Genomic DNA, 21,527 nt, shown 5'->3' with positions numbered 1-21,527 from the left:
CATTTCTCTAACCGGTCGACCCAATGTCACTTTCCCTCCAAGCTAGTCAGTTAAAGTGACTGACTTCTCTTCCCTGTCGTGTAGTCTTGATTCCCGGGTCACTGATACTTCAAGTCCTTCTTGAATGCTCTTGGATACGCTGACAAAAATGACTCTGTGGAGATTAGAGTATGACAAGGAGGAAAAGCTCAAGAGAGCCTTTCAACTTTCACACTTGTCAAAGACTGCAGGGTCTGATGTCAGTCAGTGTAGAGTATCAAGAAAGGACAGCAGATACAACTTGGCATTGTTACATTCTATGATGGTATTGAATGAATCCTGAAAGTAAGCTAAGACTAAGACACAAGACTCAGCACAATTTTTTTTTTTGCCACACTAGCGAAAATATCTCAACAACTATAGGATGGATTGTCATGAAATTTTTTACGTATATTTGTGGTCCCCATAAGATGACACCTACTGACTTTGGTGATGGCCTGACTTTCTACCTACTGTCACCAGCAGGTCAAAGCTTTCTCATATCCAGTAAAAAATGTCCTTGATGGATAGGCACAAATTGTGCTAAGGCAAATCAAGGTTCCAAGATCATATATCCCTTGGTACACATATTCATGTCCCTTTCATAAGGAATTAAATTAACTTGGTGATCCTTTAACTTTTCATTTAGTAACATCACCGGGTTCTTCCTTACCATCAAGTTGACCCGGACAGTGACCACCAGTTTAAGCCAGGGAGGGAACTTGGCAATGATCTTTGTGATGAAGGAGGCAACGGTGTCTCCATAGTCAGGCTTGTGGAACTCGGCTTCGTTTAGCCCGTCTATCAAGATGATGTGGTCCTCCTCTGGAATCCTCCGCTCTGGAAACACACACACAATGACAAGTAACCAACAAAGGTAGGAAAATGTGCGCTTAATGTCTCACAACAATATCAGCTCAACTAAACTGGTCAATGGGTTGATTGCAGACATGTGTTACGTCACTGCAGTAAATAAACTCGGCTCTGCATCAACTTGCCTCCCCATTGAAATGTCAAGTTACATTTTCACTTTAAAGAAAACAGTTAGCACTTCTATTTGCAGCTGGTTGAGCTCCTTTGGAAATCAGGGAGAGAAAAACACCTTCCATGATTCTGTGTCTTATTTAGCATTCCTAAAATGTATGCAAGGTAATGAGTCTCTTCATGATGTACATGTAGCAAATTAAATGAGTACTTCAGTTACAATATATAATTTGGCAGACGCTTGTGTCCAAAGTGACTTATTTTTTTCCATATATATATGAATTGGGAACAATTTGGGGCTGAGTGTCTTGCTTAAGGAAACCACGAAGAGCATTAACACATTCATAAGAAACAGGGAGCAGTGAGAGGAAGGTATGGACAATGCACTTAAGTATGTGAGGTGGTCAAAGTTCAACGTTTGATTATCAAATCTTACTCATTGAAGCATAGATATCCTATCCTGTGAAAAGCCAAATGTTACATATGAAACATTAAACAGCAGTGTTTTACCTTTATGAAGATTGGCAAGTGGCTCCAGGACCCCTCTCCGGAAAGCTGCCATTGGGTCCTGGACACAGGAGCGCAGACTGAGCATGCTCTGGAGGTGGGGCTCTTTCAGCAGCAGCTCCCGGTATGCACTGAGTTGGTGTGCTCTGCACAGCAGGGCAGCGATACTATGCACAAACTCTGGTACCAAGCAAGTGTATGTATTATCCGCCTGGCAGTAATGATATGCCACCACCTGGAACACAAAGGGAAAGGAGAAAATCAGAATAGGACAGAGTTTTTTTTTTAGACCTGAGTAAGCTTATAAACAGATTAGAGTTATGAATGAAGAGTGAAAATTAGTTTTGGCTTTATCTATGAATTCATATGCAAAGCTGGGAACTTGTGAATACGCAGATCAGTGTCTGATGCCTTTTGATAGTCATAGCCTTCATAATCCCACATATCTTCTCTCTATCTGTGCTGAGAGCATGATTTTATCCAGTACAATCACAACAGAAGGGAAGATGAAGTAACTGTGCAGTGCCTGACCACCTCAGATAAACTCCAATATAAATAGGAGCCTGTGGATCCCTGGCGGAGATCTAAAAGTAGGATCTTGTGTATCTGAGCAGGTTGCGGTAGTGTTCATGGATGTCTGATTTAGAAGGAGAAAGGAGGGACAGGGATAAGAAGGAAGAGAGATGCCCTTGGGATGTGTGAATGCTCTAATTACAGTCCAACCTGGAGGAGCTGACATACTTCCAGGGGCAGCAGCAGGTGCCATGATCCTCTGCTAGCTCTACCTCTGCTCTAGTGGTCGTAATGTCAGTCTGTCGGTCAGTCAGTTGACCATTACACGTGCTTAACATCAGCGTGTTAGAATTGACATTAGGTGCATGTTTGCATGCTGACATTAGGAGCCTGTGTATGAACCACTGTGTTTAAGTATAGCCCCACAGCATAACATGGCTGCAAAGGCTTGGTCTTATTTATTTAAGTGTACTGCAAATTAAAATGTTTTGGATCCAACTTTCTTTAAAAAACACTGGTAACATCTGAAGGTGTATTTATATTTGCTTAACTTGCAAGGAAGAAAATATAAACCACATGGACTAATAAATCCACCATAAGCTCTAATGCAGTAAAGTCCTTCCACCATACAGAGAACTTATTTCTGTTGAGATGGCATAAAGGGCTTTGTCTAAAGTGGGTTATGTTGTTGAATCATAACAGTCACCTGAATGTACAGTACTGTGCAAAAGTTTGAGGCACTTTAAATGTCAAGATTCTTATCCATACTGAAATATCATCACGGAGGCGTCTGATCGGTCCCAAATTTATTCTGCAGCATGACAATGACGCCAATCATACAGCAAGAGTCTACAGCGATAAGAAGAACAAAGAGTCCCTCAACAGATGGTATACCCCCCACAGAGCCCTGATCTCACATCATCGAGTCAGTCTGGGATTACATGAAGACACAGAAGCAACTGAGACAGAATGGATCCACAGAAGAACTCTGGCAAGTTCTCAAAGATGCTTGGAACAAACTAACCCACCAAATACCTTCAAAAACTGTGCAGGTGTACTGAGGACAACTGGTGCTGTTTTAATGTCATTATGTGGTCATACCAAATATTGATTTCATTTAAATGTGTTCTGTTTACTGACCTTTGTATGAAGTTAATTGATAAATAAGAACAATTTCACACATCCTATTATTTCTTTGTCTGGATTTTTTGAGTTGTGCACAATTAGTATGGCTGTTGTCGTGGTTCATTTAAAAAAAAAGTCTTAAAGCAATACTAACACACCCATATGTGCATTGAAAGATATGTCCAGTATGACCAAATTTGTCTGCTCTATCTGTGCTTGAAGCATCTGGTACTGGCAGTTAATAGTTCTGTAGGATAACTTGTATTTTATGCCTTACAGCTGGTGCAGGTCTTATATTCTTCTTGCTCAGCTGTCTTAACAATTATGATTTGAGTTTGAGTTTCAATCCTCCATTTTGCAGGTAAACAAAAAACCACGAACACCAAGCTCTCTAACACATTTCCAATGAAGGAAAATGGGATATTAGTTAATATAAGGTTTCAACAGTCTTAGTAAATCAAATCAACTCTATGTACAGAATCTCCTCTTTGTGTTTCCCAAAATGGTAACCTTAGAAGATACTCACTTGTGTAACTCAGCCTAGCGTGACCAATAATGAAAACTCCAATACCACCATGTCTTTCAGGAGACAGACCAATCATTATGAGTTGTACGGGCCAACCCGTCCCCTCTTTATAAATGCCTGTGGCGCCCCACACAGCATTCTCAAGCATATTTTTTCCATATACCCAACACATGCAAGCAGGGCAGTGTTGTGAGTGTTGTGAGACACCTCACTTGGTTTTCAGAGAACCAGGGTTACCCTGGTAACCAAAAGTTATCTTTAAAATCTGGCTCTATATCTCACTATGGGAGATGTGGCCCACTCCTCAGTTGCATGCTCCGAATCCAATAACACCTCAACCCAAAAGGGTCGACACCACAAGCTCTCTCCATGGGCTAACACACAGTTAACATGAACCCACACTCAGGACTGAGTGCGCCAGTGAAAGCACCATCATGTCCAACCAAATAAATGATGGGAACGGTTAGTCCTAAATACCATTTCATCTCCTTGAGCTGCCTAGTGGAGAAAGCAGGACTTTATCATTATATAAATACCTCTCCTGCCCCTTGTCATGAAGTGATGCGGGCCAGTCAATAGCCGACCTGGTCACCGCCCAGCTGAACCTTCCACAACTTCACAATCCAGGGGAAGGCTGCACCTCCCCACCAACGGTGCTGGTTAACCCACATGTGGCAGGGCGGGACTCAACGTTCTTAACCTTGCTGCCACAGCTTACCTCTTAGAGGATGCAGTGGTTGCCATAGCTGGCTAAAAACATTGACAGCTGGCAGCTGTAACAGACAGGCAGCTCCCCTCGACATGCTAGCTTGTATATAAGAAAGACATGGTGATTCAACATTCTGCAGTGAATCTGTTCATCTACTGGCAAAACAATAGATATCAATGCCTATAAATGTGTCTCATTTAAGTAAGACATACAACTTAGGATGAACTATAAAATGTTATGGCCTCAGTGCCCCTAATATGAGACCACTTCCGAATCAGTGATTAAAAAGACCAGACAGAATTTGACAGACGCTGCTCCGTGTTGCATCAGTATTCACACATCACAGGAACAGAGCCCCTGTGAGAGCGCCTGTTGGAAACACTTTACACAATAATTGGCTTGAGGGATATTGCTTGGATTTCATAGACATTTAGATGTGCTTGGTGGCATGAAGTCAGCTGTCTGGTGCATGAACCTTAGCATTCCCTGTGGCAGAGGCTAACTGTGCAGTCTTTATCTCATGCATGCACCATTTCACTACTGCCAAGGGATCAGTGACAGGTCAAGACTGTTAAACCCTGGAGGTGCATCACAGGGATGCCAGAAGGTAATCAGTAACATTTCAATACAAAGGAGGATCATAACAGAGTCCCATTATAAAGCCGTGTCAGCCATGAAAAGAACTAACATCCTGCTATCACAAAACCATTCAAATCAAGTGAAAGTAAAGTATTCTCTGAAACACAGTAGGTCAACATAGTTGTTGTTAAAGCTGTCAGCCTGCAAAGAAACACCAGAGTAATTAAATGCCTCTGAGAGTTTCAGTCAAGTCTAAATATTTTCAAAATGTGCAGCTATTGCATGCTAAGTAGCCTTTCAATGGTGAGCACTCAGTGGTGCTGCTTTATACATTTCTGGCACTGGAATCATTCTGTGATGGTACATACAAAAATGTAAGACAGTAATGTATCAATTAAGTACTGATAAGAAAGTGGTTGACAAGACCACAGCAGCAAGTAACCCAAGATGTAAGCCTAATTATTATACAACCAGAGAAAGCTTGACTGCCCACTGCACTATTTTGATCATAACCAGAGAAAGCACTGCTAAATGATGTTCCAACCACTGACATTACTGTTATTGACAAGTACTCTACAATAAATTCCTCACTGAAATGTAGAAATGTTGAGACAATTGACTTGCTACTGTAACAGACTGAAAGGTCTTTTCATCTTTGACAAATTTTGTACAGTATATATTTTACAGAGTAAACTCAGGTCAGCATTATCACACCATGGCCAAATGATTAGGAGTATAACAAATAATCTTTGATAGCTAAAACTATTCCAAAGATGCACATTGTCAGAGATTAAATGTTAGGAATGTGGTGGCCAAAGATAAGTTGGAGGTGTCCATGTGTTGCTTGACCCCATATAATTGTTATTACTGTTGTCTACAATGAAATCCTTTGTAGAGTTTGTTTTTTATAAATAATTGGATGTGGGGCACCCTAGTGGCGTAAGGGCTGAGGTGACCATGAACTGCAGCTGAATATGAGTACAGCTGGGGACCTTGGTTGCATGTCTTTTCCAATCTCTCTCTCTCATTTTATATCTCCCTGCTGTCGTCTGTTCAATAAAAACTTAAAATTCCACATAAGTTCTAAAAAATAAATACACAAATAATTGGATGTTTCAGTGGTCTTCTGTGCACTGAAAATCATGAAAAGCTATTAGACTATGTACTATGTACTGTTTTTTATGTCTAGCCTATCTAATGTATTGCGTCTTGAAGTAATGAGAGATGTTGAAAGCTACGGTATGGAATTTATTCCCTATCTTAATTCAAGAGCATATTAAATGGATTTGAGAGCAGTATTTATTGATTTCATGCTCAGATTTTGGGATATTTAAACTCTGCTCTCGCGCTCAAATTTGCTCTGCGCATGCTCGCACTGTGTCCTCGCACTCGGTTACAACGCTGCTCGCATAGATTTCTGCGCTCACACTCGAGTTCTTCCTCTCGCGCTCAGGGAGTTTGTGCTTGCGGATCTCTGCCCTGCTCTCGGATCAAAACTGTAAACGGGTGCGTTCGCTGCTCTTCGAGGAGCGTCGCATACAGGCGGGCACTCTTTCAACCGGGTTTATCCACTCCTGACCTCCGGTGCTGTAATAAATGTGGTTTCTTTCATTTTTTTGACCACTGTTGGAATAAAATATCATTTAATAAATACACAAGCGTCCGTGATGTTCATTAAAATAGCTATATTGTATAATAATAATATTATTAATAAATATTATTATTAATAATAGTATTATTAATATTATTTTTTGACCACTGTTGGAATAAAATATAATTTAATAAATACACAAGCGTCCGTGATGTTCATTAAAATAGCTATATTGTATTATAATAATAATATTTATTAAATGATATTTTATTCCAACAGTGGTCAAAAAAATGAAAGAAACCACATTTATTACAGCACCGGAGGTCAGGAGTGGATAAACCCGGTTGAAAGAGTGCCCGCCCGTATGCGACTCTCCTCGAAGAGCAGCGAACGCACCCGTTTACAGTTTTGATCCGAGAGCAGGGCAGAGATCCGCAAGCACAAACTCCCTGAGCGCGAGAGGAAGAACTCGAGTGTGAGCGCAGGAAATCTGCGCGAGCAGCGTTGTAACCGAGTGCGAGGACACAGTGCAAGCATGCGCACAGCAAATTTGAGCGCGAGAGCAGAGTTTTGAGAGTAAATATCCCAAAATCTGAGCATGAAATCAATAAATACTGCTCTCAAATCCATTTAATATGCTCTTGAATCAAGATAGGGAATAAACTCCATACTACGGCAGCTAAGATGTAACTTCTAAAGGATGTTAAAAAAAAAAAAGAGAATGAGCTATGAGAAAAAAAAAAGTTTGCTATTTAGGACAAATAATCCTCCCTGAAGTTATTCTGACTAAGCTGTTAGTGTGTTTCCATGGCAACGTATGGAAAGATCCTTTGGTATTCTTCACCCAACGCAATGCAAATGGATTCTATCTGTGAGTTAAAAGGCCATGCTAAAGACCTGAATTGAAGTTTTCTACCCTCCCACTTCCTCACAGTCACACTGCAGCACTGAGATGCTGCTAACATTAATATTGAACTTGCTTTTCATGGCTGGGTTTTTAACTAAGCTCACTGCAGCTCCAAATTAAACAAGCCTAAGATATTTAATATCTGAAAAGACTGTGGTGGCCCTGTCTTTCATAATCTCAGCAGATTGCTGAAGCCCATCCATTTTTCATGGGCTGAATATCAAACAAATGACCATAAACAACCATAAATCATATACAAACACATATAAACATAAATCAACTGAGCGGAGCCGGTTTCAGATTTCGGCAGTGCATCTCATATACATACTAAATCAATTCTGCACAATCTCTTTTTTATCATCTGTAAGGACACACAGTGGGAAATGAAAGAAGAGTAGATATAAACTAAGAAAGTAATATAATATCAATGAATGTTGACTATAGACAACAGATCACAATATACGTTTAAATTATAACTGATGCATCACTTAGCTCTCAGGTTGTGGCTGCCTGACAGAACTGTAAATGTTTATATTTATTTTGAGGATGGACCTTTAATAATTTAGTTTTTTTTGCATGATGTTTTAAATACTGAGGTCTTGGCTGAAGTCGCACCTTTGCTGCCAGGCGTTTTACGGCCTCTTCCTTGCGTCGCTGCATCTCAGGGGTCCCTGGGCAGCTGTTGGTCCTCAGTGTATTAGTAGCACTGGAAGGTGGAGTGGGCTGTGGTGGCTGGCTGAGAGGAAGTTCTGAGCTTGGTCCTCCGCCACCTGGAAGAGACAGACGCACAATGCTTCACACACAGTGCATCACTACACTTTAGTCATAGAATAACTTAATCTTGCAGCTAATGTAAGGGCTCACATCCAAAAGTAAATGCTGAAATTGATTACTTTTAGGGGATGCACTAGGACTGTTGGAGGCGATCTGACGCATGCGGCCTCCATGGCAGCTCAGCGCTACTAGCCGGGAGATAATGGCTGTCTTCCCATAACCCACGCTGCCCACAACTACGGCGCCATGGTTCTCTGTGAACTCGCTGGCCTTCAAAACATCTTCCAGCTGCTGGAACAGCCAATCTCGGCCCACAAACACAGAATCCATGGTGATGCTGGGCACCTCAAACAACAAGGGTTTGAGCATGATGTCCACAGGTTTGTAGGGAGCAAAACGAGCTGAGGGAAAGGGAAAGGAAATTAAATTGCGTCACTTGTATTGTGTATTTTTTTTAATCACAAACACAAAACCACACAGTGTCAGATATTGCTTTTTCATACAGTGCGAAAGGCTTTTGGAATTAATTCAAAACGGTGTATTTTTTCATTTGCTTTGACACGTTATTTTACCTGAAAACACAAAACGTGGACTTGAAAGAAGACTATCTAATTAGATCATAGAGCATGTGATCTCTCAGCAGTCTTTCAAAGCTCAGATTCCTTCATTTACTAATACTAATACGACTGCTTAGTTTACTTTTACAACAATTACTGCTACTACAGTTTATAGTTTACTGCTATTGTTTCTCCTACTTAAACTAATATATCTGCCCCTTTTTCTCTTGCTCATACTGGCCAAACAGCTGTTTTTAAAGATTTTGCTGTTCAGCGGCCAGGTATTAGATGTTAAAGTTTTGCTGAACGCAGGAAACTTCTCAAGTCTCTGAATGAATACTTACCACATGCCAATAACTATCACAGTCATGATGGATTGCTTAATCTAACAATTTTCTATCTCTGCAAGTTATTTTCACTTTGTACTGAAATGTATGGAAAATAATGACCAACTAGAAGGAACAAAAACAATAATGCTGCTTTGACGGTTGGCAGGAATCTTAAATACATATCTGTAAATAGGCGCCAAAACAGAATTGTATGTCTAATGCAATAAATACATATAAGGTGATGTGCAAGTGTACCTTTTTTAACAATAATGTCAGGGTTTTTTTGTGATTTAATCCAAAAAGGATGAAACATTGCTGACAAAGTGGCAGTGCCTCTTTCAAGCATTTTAATTTCTACTATAGGAAAAACAAACCATAGCTATTTCTTGTTTAACTCAACAGTTCAACAGTTAAAAACTCCAATGTTAAGTGTAATACTGATATCTGCAGTCCCAGGCAGGCATGGAGGCATAAAACTAAATACAGTATCTGCAAACGTACAGTGTTTTGTTTAAACAGAGATGGTCGGCCTCTCAGTACTGATGTTACGCCCACAGGGATATAAAATAAAACCACTGACATGATGCTTCTGTGTTAACTTCATGTTTAAGGAGGTGTGGAAAAGAAGGAACAGGTTTTCAAAAGAGGGTTAAATAGTTTGAGTATCTAATGATGTCATGATGAATTATTCATGATCTTATCAAATATTCACTGTGTGGGATTTCTGTGAGACTGAAGATTCAAAACATATAACAGAGCTAAAGCCGAGTGAACCAAGAAATCCTTAACTGTTTCTATCTGCGTTTTGATAGTTTAAAACTGTGTCGTAGTGTTAGTCAGTGTTTGGACAATTGTGTTTTTGGCTCAGGACTCCAGCAAATTGGACTTGAAATTAAACAATACTTAAGATTAACTGTGTATGGACTGTTGCCCTTTTTATAAATACCTACCAAATGGCTTAAGACTTACGATTCCCAATGCTGAAAACCCCCGACACCCTTAACACCACTGCCGAAATACTTGCAGATTGCTTGCACTTTATATTGAGCTGTATACTCCAAAATTATTATGCATCATTATGACTCAATCGTAAATTCTTACCATTTTACAATCTGCTGACTGCAACAGACAAATATGAGAACGCTGGCATAGCTAACACTATGACGGACTGAGAAAAGAGAAAATAAAGATTTAAATTGCCACAAAATTGAATTGGCATATATACATTTATGCGCGATGGATGAGTTTGCAATCGTTTTTCCTATTTTGCCTCATCTGCCTTGTGTGCAACTAACACCTACTGCAGTCACCTTTAGAGTCCTGAGGTGGCCTTCCTCCTGTATTATGCCAGGGTAGGCGAATGGATGTCCGCAGGGGGGTGTTGCGCTGTTCATCAAGAAAGCTCAAGTCTTCCAGCTTTGTGGAACTGGTCGCTGTAGACGAAGACACACACAGGGAGAAAAAAAAAGAGCAATTGAAACAGATACTTTGGTGCATCTTGAGTTTATCTGTCACAACATCTGTGAAGAGCAAGAAAGATTCACACACAAGATTTAAGTTTTGTGGCACATTTGGAGTCTCAGAAAAGACGAGTGGAAAAGAGGCAAACCAGTCCACTCTGACATTTGCAGTTTGCTTGAGGCAGTGAGAGCAGAAACCAGTATACTGTGGCAGAAAAAATAGCAGTATCCCAAAGTCAAGACAGAAATGCTCTTTGTTCTCTGATTTGAGCTGACAGCTATATACAATACAGCAATGAGGGGTCTGTCCCCACAAACACCCCCACCGGGCTATAGAGAAAGGGGAGATTACCTTTACCTTTCCTAAGAATACAGAGGGAATAACCAACTGAAGCAAGCTATAGAAATGTTCCACTTAATACAGGTTCACCGCTATTTCTTAAAAATACACATAATTCAGAAATATGGTATATAGCACATGTTGCTGAATTTACTCCAAATTACAGACCACAATATCTTAAAGTCGTAGCATGATCATTCAAGAACAACGACAAATAAAGTTATATTTAAAAAAAACACAAATTACCATCAATGTTATGCTTATTTTAAAGAAAAGAAAAGATTCTACTGTAGGTCTTTAAGCATCTTAAATTATAATGTATCCAGTACAAACTTGAATGCTTGAAGTAACATTTTGTTCAGTCCATCATTTTGTAAGAGAAGGAGTAGCTGAAGAGGCAGAAGACGCTTTCAACATCAAATTGAGGACGTCTTCCTCTAAAACTAAACTTTGCAGGTGATAAGCCAGTGATTACAGGCCAATACAACGTTCTGTATGAAGTCTCAGGCATGGACTGTAAACATAGAAAAGATGTGCATTAGTGCGACAAGGTCTCTCTTCCAACTGCTGCTCACTGTTCAACAATGCTATTACCATGGTGATCCATGCTCTCTGCCCTGCTGAAGCGCAGAATCAAAGCCATCAAGCTTTCCACTTTATCAACCTCAGCTGTGAGAGACTGTCACAAAAACTAAACTCTTCTCTTCACTCCCTCTCTCCCCAACTTACTTTCTGGAATGTCCAACTAATTAAAAACCCATCTGCTGACAACAGAATATCTGAAGAAACCATCAATACAACTTTGTTGGTTACTTTTGCTGCAGTGGATAGTGCTGTCACGAAAAACTATAATGGAAAAACTGGAAAAAGTCTAACTAACACAAACAAAGAAAAGTTCAGAAAATCGGAGTACATAATCTGAGGTCAGTCAGTGCAGAGCAGCAAAACTGCTCCTAAAGCTAAACTCAGCAGCTATTGTACTTACATCCATCGGCAGAGCCAGGAAAGACAGTGGGAATTCTCAAAGCCCCCCCTTGTTCCCAGCACGGAATATACTTGGGCAGGCATACAGGCAAGTAGGCAGGAGGCAGACCCTTAGCTAAATCTTTGGAGAATGCTCCCACTGGATGAGCTCACCCAGGGCACAAAAGCGATTCCTTTGCCCCAATGCTCCCATGCAGGCGCACTGGCAGCATTCAGCTGCCGGGTAGAGGGCTTGGCTGCCCCCTCTCTCCCTCTCAGCCAGCCAGTCACAGCATCCACAGCATTAGGCACTCACTAAATGAGTGCAACCCTTTCCAAAAGAGTGTCACTCTCCCTACACACATGCACACACCTCTGTGTATGTGCTACATCCGTATGCATGGACACACAATTTGGTAAGCAAGCAGCAGTGGGTGAAAGGGAATTGAATAAGAGGATATATTAATGGAAAACCAAGAGATCTAGTCTCCAGTGGCTGATTAGAGTTCGTAATGGGCAGCTACTGTGGTATTAATCAATAATCCTAGCTGGAGTCGAGTGAGGGGTAAGAGAGAGGCATATGAAAGAGGAGGTAGAAAAAGCAGTAGAATTATTAATGAGGACATAAAAGTATAAGACACAGGCACTGTGGGTGCAAGGGAGATATGTGAACAAGAAGGAGAGAGGGGGAGGAGAGAGAGATGGACAGAAAATTAACTCTATGCAGATATATAGATTAACTCTACGCAGCAAATTACCACTAGAGTACAATGCTGACATCAGTGGACCACAAGAAGAGGTTTATTTTATCTCTTAGAGATGTCCTAAGTGGAGAGTGTAAAAGCCACAATGAACCTTATTCACCACCAGGCAAATCTTTTTGCCCACGGGTCCAATGAGCAAATACTGAAGTTTATACTCAGTTTGACTTGCTTAAGTATTTCAAATGCACACATTCAATCATTTGTCTGTGATAATTCATCCTGCAATTCAACCATTTTCCCACTTTGTCAAGTCATAGGTTTGTTATCCACAATTCTTTCAAGGCCAAAAATTCCCACAGGGTGCCTTCATATCCATCCAATCCCACTCTTCAATTCTTTTCCCCCCATCCGTCTCCGGATTCCTTCCTATTCTTACACATCTCTACTCATTGATAAAACCTACATATGATACCTTGGAGCCTATGTCAGGCTGTATTCTTTCCTCAGGCAGGTCTGCCCTTTGAAACCTTCTGTTCTGTGTTTCCCATGACATAACAGAAAAAAGGGCTGAGCTCCAACCACTCCCCCTTATCTGCCTTACTTAAGACTCCTCTCTCCTCTTTATCAATCGTTACAATCAGTACATTTGTGACCACATTGTGTGACAAATATAAGTATGAGTGAAAGACAGTTTTCTGTCTACATTATCCTGATATCAGTTTCTTCCAATATTTACCTACATTTTCAAGACGAGAGAAATTGTACAATACCATTTTATAGGGAGAAAATACACAATAATAAATCATCACCAGCTTTGTCAGTGATAACTGTGTCTCAGAAGATGGTGGTGAATTCTCTGTACTGAACACCTAACATCACATCTAGCTCCTGTCCTCTTCTGACCTGTTAAGTCCGAATCCCTTTAGCTTAAGAAGAGTAAGTGCAAAGTGGAATTTAAATGGCCTTCACGCAAATGTGGCTTGTTGCCATGGACATTTTAAAATTCCTTGAGCTGCAGTGGTCCAATTTCTTGATCAAGAGGTGAAAAATGAATATGTATAATTAAGTTTGAATTCACACTCACTGTCAGCACTAACTTCCCTGGCCATGTTTTTGTCATATATGTAAAAGAATCATAATTGAGAAGAACACAGATTTGAAAAGCACCTACTTATGAAATAAGTACTGGCTGGACTTAGCAAACTTAAAAGCACAATGAAGAGAGTGCAGCTTTAAAGTAGATTTTCTGCACAGGAATTGCATGTGCAACTCACAACACTGGGTTTATTTGTGGGTTCATACTAATCCATTCAACAGAGATGATTGAATATTAGGATATTAGTGTTGTCAAACCAGTAGTGTAGATCCTAAACAGCCAGTACATAATTCTCAAAAGTGGGGTGCTGTCAATCAAATTCGACCCAGTAACTCTGCAGTGAGAGTTGTTGCTAACACAGAGTCTCTTTATAATAGGGCATTCGGCAGCATTGTGGGGAGTTCTGATCTGACGATGAAGTGCCACTGAGCTGAATTTTGCATTGAATACATTGAATTTGAAAGATTAAACTCTTTTTCTTTTGCTTCTGCTGCGACATTCAGCACACACCAACTCGTCTCTGAGAACAGACATTTTAACATGTCACTGTGACCTTTTAGATATAGATAGCTGGAGGATGTGAATGGGTTGTCCGTTTTGTTTTTGCTTTCTTTTCAGTCTCTAAACTAAACAGATCAATGTCATGAAGCCAGACGAATAAGTGAATTCCATGGCTACCTGAAGACATCCTAACACTGGCAATATGCAGGCATGTCTTAACAATTACAAGAAACAATATATTCTCAAAATCGACCAGATCAAGTATAGTGAATTTAAAAAACCATACCTTGCTTTCATGCAGCAGTATTGCAGGAGTCTGAAGGACAATTGCTGTCTGACCTTTGCAAACATCTTTAACTCACTGATTGTGTTCATGTGGACCAAGTGAAGATGACTTCAGCCTTTTTAATAAAACGCAGATGTGAACTGCGCTAAAACTTTACCTTGTCACTGTTTACCAAGGTTTTGAGGAACAACATGCCTTTGAAGGTGCTTGCCAACAGTCCATAGACGTAAGAAAACACACAGTCTAACAAAGCATCTTGGATCCATTATTATTAGTTATAACAGAGCATGGGTTTTGAAAAAGACGGCCTTGGAGTACAAACACACACTGAATGTGTGCTGTACCTCACTCTGACTCAGACCACAAAGCTCTGCTGAAAAGCTAAACACCACAGATGTAACACCATTCCTCAGCCACAGTGACCCTAACTCAATCTCCCTGTCTGAGCAAGCAGACCACAAGCAGCTCAATATAAGATTTCAAAACCATGGAATTCCAGTGGCCAAAACTAATATGGCCCTTTGACTCTGTAAGCCTTTTAAAAAAGCTTAACTTGAATTACTCAAAAATAGAATTCTTATTACCAAAGTATAATGGAGAGTATTTTACAAAGCACACTGTGTTTTTTAGGTTTTTCAACATTCAAGCAGTCACTGGTTTCCATTTATTTCAGTTATTTAGGTTATGTACTGCTGATAACCATACATACAATATGAAGGCCATGAAACCTACTTGTAATATGTAATGCATTATAATGCAAAACAAGTCTGCTTTACATTTTTGTCTAAATTAATCATTGCATCATTAAATCACTGCTCTGCCAAATCAGTTGTTAACATGCAACATTCATGGATCGTGCAACATATTTTCATTTCTTTGAAATGTTAAATTTCAAGAATAAGTGTCAAAATCCAACCCTACATCTACTGCATCTTTCATTTTCACAGCCTACGTGTCGAATTGTCATATTGTTATTTTGCACAAAAAAGATATCCGATATTTACATGTTTAAACATTAATATCCGGATAGCTAACACACCTTAAGGAGAACAGGCTTGAGAAGAGATTTTTAGTGGAATAACCATTTAAAAAAACTATGCCAATTTTTCTTCTAGTCTGACTTTGATGTGGTGGTTATACAATTTGACTACAAGTTATTAAATCAATCTGTGATGTATTATATTACATCATACTGAAAGGAAATAAGAATTGTTCTTGAATCAGATACAGTGAATCAAAATAAATCACTGTGAAGACAGCAATTTATACCTCCAGCAAAAAATGCTGTTAGTTAAAAGTTGTCTCAGCAGGCTTTTAATACTGCGCTATAGGAGGAGGGAGAGAAAGTTGGCATGATGCTTATAGATTGTCTTCTGCGAGAAGCAGGATACAGTGTTTCTTTTTCTCTATAGAGGCTATCTGAAAACACAAAGAAGCCTGGAAAAATAAGCTGACCACATTTGTAGGCTTTCTATGTAGCCCACACAGCCCTTACATTTTGTCAGCACTGACCTTTAAGCAGCATGTGTTTTGATATTAAATGGATGATAAATGTTTTTGGTGCCATTGGAGTTGCTTTTGTGCCAACTTTAAATGCTGATAGATAAAAGATAAATAATGTGACAGAAAATATTTTGTGTGAAGGATGGTGACTGAGATAGCTCCTTAGACTACCAACTAATGATACAATTACAAACTGCTTCTAAAGAGGAATTTTGATTCAGCCATGTCTGCTGTGACAGGAGGCACGTGTCAGCATCTGTCTAATTTGCCACAGCACATGCAGGCTCCACACCGTGCTGTTTCCACAGCAGCCCAGGGACAAGCTACTCACATTGTGACAATGTGAATGTGTGTGTCTGTGTGTTCACCACAGCAGGGCAAATGACACTTCTCTGTAATAAGCACACCTTCTACACAGAGTCCCAGTAATACACTGTTTGATTGGCATGAGATAAATGGACAAACATTTGGCTTTTGTGCTGCAAACCTGTGCAACTCAGTGTGATTTTCTAACTGTCTGTCTGTTGTACAGGGGTCCATCAATATACCAATGCCTAGGCAATCAATAAAAAAAAAGTACAGTGTTGCATCATGTAGCTGAAATTATAATACTACATTTAGATTTAAAACTAAAACTATTGTGGAGTTAATCTCAGCCTCATCCTCCAACTCTTTGTAGGCGATCCTCAGGCATTCCCAAACCAGGTGGGCTATGTTGTCTGGGAATGCTGAGACCTCCTGGCGTGAAGGTAACCAGGAGGCATCATGATCAGATACCCAAACATTAAACACTGTCTCCTTTCAGCATCAATGAACAGTGGTTCTACTCAAAACTCCTTTAACAAGTCCAAACAATTTATTTGTATCCGCAATCTTGCTTTTATGGGCACTACTAAAACCACATGACCGTAGGTAATAAATTAAGTCTGCATCACTGCAGACTTATTTATTGCCTGTGAAATTCATGCCCCATCTTATTCTCACTTGGAGTAGAACTTGTTTGCAACCCAAAGAGAGCAGTCCAACATTTTTAAGCAGAGAGCAACAGTCCAGAAATGAAGAGGTGCTGATTATTATCTCAATGAAACGTATTCACTATAACCTGAGGATGACGACATGCTGGCACTATCTTTTGCTTGAGATATGTTATTGAAATCATCAATACTTCGGCCAGGGCATGGGTGCAGTAGTTCAGAGTAATGAGCCAAACTCAACTAAAGGACCCTGGCGTCCAGTAGGGATTTGGAGGATTATTTATCATTTTTTCAGCTGAAGCTGTGCATCAGTATATTTCACCAAATAATATCCAACTATTATATTTCGTTTTATGTTGGATCAAATTGCACTTAATTATTTAAAGTGTGTCAACAAAGTAATAGCAGACTCCTCATTATCCAATATTCTGGCTTATAAAGCCACACAATGAAAAGATGTCACCAAGGTTCTGGCACCTAAAGTGAATGTACTAATGATGAATACATTTTTTTAAATTTAGTACAATGATATCTCCTCCATTTAGCTCCTTCCGGCTTCAGTAATTGCTTCTTTAGAGTCATTATTTTTTCATTGAATGTGATTTCCTTGAGTGTCAACTGAAAGACTGTCCCTGGCGCACCGTGACATCAACACAAAACAGTCTGGGCCATAAATGAAGTTGCCTTACCATGTCCTTGATGGTGTAAAATCTGAGGTGTGAATTCTGCAGGTCCCTAGAGGACAACACTGCATAACGATGGCATCAGACCATAAACTCTTGGAGCACACGAAGAGATCCAAACACTCAAACCAACACACATTAACAGTCAAATACTTCCTGGTCTGTTAGCTTTATGAGCCAGTGTGTGTCAGCACTGTTCAGCTTTATGTCAGCGGCAAAATAATGATTAGAAGTAAAAAAAAAAAAAAAAAAAAAAAAAAAAAAAAGGAATGGACTCATGGAACAATAGAATGGCCACAGAGGAGGCGTGTAAAGCACAATGCCATGTACAACTTTATGTTTGCAATGTGGGCACAGTTTCAACTGTGGGCTGTACAATAGTATCGAAATTTTAAAGAAAAAACTGTGAAGGTAATTCTGAATCATACACAGCAACCTTCAACAGATCAGTTTTAGAAACTGTGAGGGCTTTGAGATAAAGGTGGCACCTTTACACAACAATATACATGTACATTTCATTCGGTAGATGCTTTTGTCCAAGGTCCACTCAAGATTGATTGGAACACGAGCTATATGCCATCCAACAGAAACACCACATTGAAATGTGCATTAGACACAAGTGAATACATACTGTATTTCATCAAGGTCAGAAACAAGGTAGACAGGAGTAAAACATTTAAACCTCAACATTTTAGCAGCTGCTACATACAGACAGGAGAGGTAACCCTCCTTCACCTTATTATATTCCAAACCTACACAGAATGAATATAAACTTCATCTCCCACTTAATATGTTCAGAGTGTACTACTCAGTCTGAGTTCCAAACTTGGAATCCAGTGGTTTATTTGTTGACTCTGACTCTTCTCTCCACAGGTCTTCCTGGCCCTGCTTTTGTTATTTCCTGTGACTTTGCCTGACCAATGGAATCATATGCTTGTACAATGTAGTGTGATATACAGTTCATCTGCAGTACAAACTGTTTATTTGTTTACTTCTGTCTGCTTTCCCCCCCCCCCCCCATATAACAAGCAAACATTCGAGCCATGTCCTTTATGTTTATGCTGTGGTTATTTTTGCCAAATAAAAATAAAATGTGCAGCTTGTTCCTCAGTATGGAGAACGAGCCCCAACATGTCATTATAAGAGCTGTAGACTATGTTGCTACTGATCCCACATTTCACTTAAACATTCAAATCAAAGAACAGTCCTTTGTGAAGCTGAAAATATTACTTATTAAAAGTAGAAAAATATTCCACTTTTGTGAACAATAAAGTTGTAATTTATTCTAAATGACATTCAATGAGGACTTGATTCTTGTTGGTCTTTTGTTGGTGTTAGTCCCAACTCACATTTAGAAAAAGACATGCCAACAATTGTTTGAGTTTTATTAATCTTATGGCTGTAAGAGTTAAAAAAACAGGGCCATGGTCAAAAGTAGCAACAACAAAAACAGAGGGAAGCAGTGTGAGAGAGACACAAGAATGGAAAAGGGGGGCGAGGGGGAGAGAAAAAGGGGTAGCAAGGGATATTAACAACTGTGACAGCTGTGTGGATACGGCGAGCTGAGCCATAACAGGGAAGTTCCAGGGCAGGAATGCAGAACAGATCAGTCAAACAGTGGCTTGCACTTAGGTCCGACATGGCAGGCAGGGCCGGGACACAACACACAACAGCTGCCTAATCCCAAACTTCTGCCTTGATACCCCTCCCCTCTTTGAAAAGCACAACCTGACTTCTTAAAAAACACTTACCTCCTATTCACTTTATATTCACATGTGCTTTTTCCTGTCTGTGCCTGTCACTTTCCCCGGCAAGAAATGCCACGCTACTTGTCAGCCTCAGGCACAAGTCACATCACAGCTTCATTCTTTAACTGACAATGTAATGCACCCAAAGAGACACCCAATCACAAAGTCACTGTTTTACTGACGAAAAGAAAAGAAAAGTTACTAAACTACAAGAAGAAAGTACACAAGAGGGAAGGAATACAGAACCACTGTTTTTCCTCCTCTGCACAGATGTCAAGAGCTCACCAAATACCAAGGGCTTTTACCTGCTACAGAGTTCGGTCTTGGCATCATGAGGGAGGAAGATGTCTGCAGTGGGTATGGATGTGGTCCCTCAGGTGTGTGACTTGATGGTTGCGGTGGTCCTAGTGCCCCTGCTGAAGTGTTGGACTGCTGCTGTTGCTGCTGATCTGTCCTGGATGGGGTGTCGGCTGGTGTGGCAGTGGCACTGTTGGAGTCTTCTTCTGCCACGGGAGAGCAGGTGTCAGCCCGCACGTTCTGTGCCAGGCCATGGCGCCCGCTGCCTCTCAGGCTGCCATCCTTACTCCACTCCAGACTGGAGCCGCTGCGGTCATCATTCTCTGAGGAACTGGTGATGGTGGCTGAAATTAGGCAAAGAAAAAAGAGAATTAAAATCATGTGATGGTGGTAAGATGAGGGAAAGAAGCAAGAAATGTGAGAGTTATGTGTTTTTTGTGCTAAGTATATTATCGGTCTTTATCACTAGTCAGATGCTCAGGTATAATGGAACTTTCCACTTTAAAAACTCCCTGCCTTTCTTCATTGTGCTTAGAAACACTGTTCACCACCTGATTTTATATTTATACTCACAGTCTACTTACACTAATGAAAAAATGAAATGGGTTTTCGTTTCCTCAGTCTAGACCCTTCTAATGTCTTTTTTTTCTGTTGTGCAATGTCAACAATGACTCGATGCTGTAGTATAAAACAAAAAAATCATTTTTTAGTTCACACAGGTGTTTTGCTTATAGAACAAATCCTTTAATCCTCCCCTGAGGCTGACCCAGCCCTCTAACGCGATCCTAAAATCTGAGCGGAGGGCCAAAGCTACACAATGACAAGCAGCTGGATACAGAAACATCAGTGCAGTCAGAGGATTGGAAATGACTAGCCAGCTGGCTGTGTTTGCATCACACACTGCTAATCTGAATTTCATAATGCTGCAGCATGTTGCATCATCACTAATATTAATATAACAAACACATCATGGATCTTGTGACTCCTGTGCTGTTTACCTGAGCAAATATTAAGTCATTCATGATAGCAGTCACATCTAGCTCTGCTATGAGCATGTCAACGGGAGTCATTACAGTCTAGAAGCGGTTACTGTGATTGCTTACTTGGTTGAGCTATAGCCCCTGGAAAAGAATACATTACTATTTATTCTAAAATATACTGAGCTTGTCATTTTGCCAGGGAGAGCTGTTTTTGGTCATTTCTATGAGTCTGATACAGCTCCTCCTTCAGGTACCTCATGCAAAAACCCCTCTTGGAGCACATTTGTAAATGCTAAGGCAGTGCAAAGTCTCCCAATTCCACCATGGAGCTTTTAACATCTAAATTAGTGCGCTTTTAAAATCAAACGTCAAAGAACAGGGAATATTAATCACAGGTAGACCTTAGTTCCTTTCCATGGCTGCACAGTCTTATCAAGGGGAGTATATGGGATGTTGTATACTACTGTCACATTGTGTCTTTGTTTAACAACAGGCATTTTGATGTATGTAATGAAGCTTTACACTGGAATGGATAGATGGAGTGTAACACATGGTATATGACTGCATGCCTCATCTTGGGCGGCAGCCAATGCTCAATGTTGGAAAATACTCCATCTCAGCTTCCATAAATTATTCATCAGCAAGATATGATATTGTTCTAGGGGACAGAATGACTTACTCATGGTAATAAGTTATTTTTACAGTGTAGACTCTTCAGTATTGAACATCAAAATTGTTGTGTTATGTCTGGCTTTGGCATGAATTGGTTTCTACTACAGAACAATCCTGTCAGTCGGTCGCCTAAATAAGCAGCAAATTTTATATTCTAGTTAGTTCATACAAGAATAAGGAAAAGGTTAAACCTTATTCTCA

General features: G+C 40.1%; 1 protein-coding gene across 2 annotated transcripts in view; it reads right to left on the bottom strand.

Annotated features, from left to right (window-relative positions):
* tanc1b (tetratricopeptide repeat, ankyrin repeat and coiled-coil containing 1b) overlaps positions 1-21,527 on the bottom strand; it is a 108,605-nt gene that overhangs the window by 27,544 nt on the left and 59,534 nt on the right. For both annotated transcript variants that reach the window (XM_062431171.1, XM_062431172.1), the window contains exons 7-12: positions 19,683-20,018; positions 10,430-10,552; positions 8,353-8,634; positions 8,075-8,229; positions 1,513-1,744; positions 692-858 (exon numbers count right to left, since the gene is read on the bottom strand). In XM_062431171.1, the coding sequence (XP_062287155.1) occupies positions 692-858; positions 1,513-1,744; positions 8,075-8,229; positions 8,353-8,634; positions 10,430-10,552; positions 19,683-20,018 (1,295 nt within the window). The remainder of the gene's footprint in view (positions 1-691; positions 859-1,512; positions 1,745-8,074; positions 8,230-8,352; positions 8,635-10,429; positions 10,553-19,682; positions 20,019-21,527) is intronic.

This window comes from Scomber scombrus, chromosome 13 (genome assembly GCF_963691925.1).
Source record: "Scomber scombrus chromosome 13, fScoSco1.1, whole genome shotgun sequence".
Lineage (NCBI taxonomy): Eukaryota > Metazoa > Chordata > Actinopteri > Scombriformes > Scombridae > Scomber > Scomber scombrus.
The sequence above is the reverse complement of the archived record's forward strand: the minus strand, read 5'-3'. Positions and strand labels throughout refer to the sequence as shown.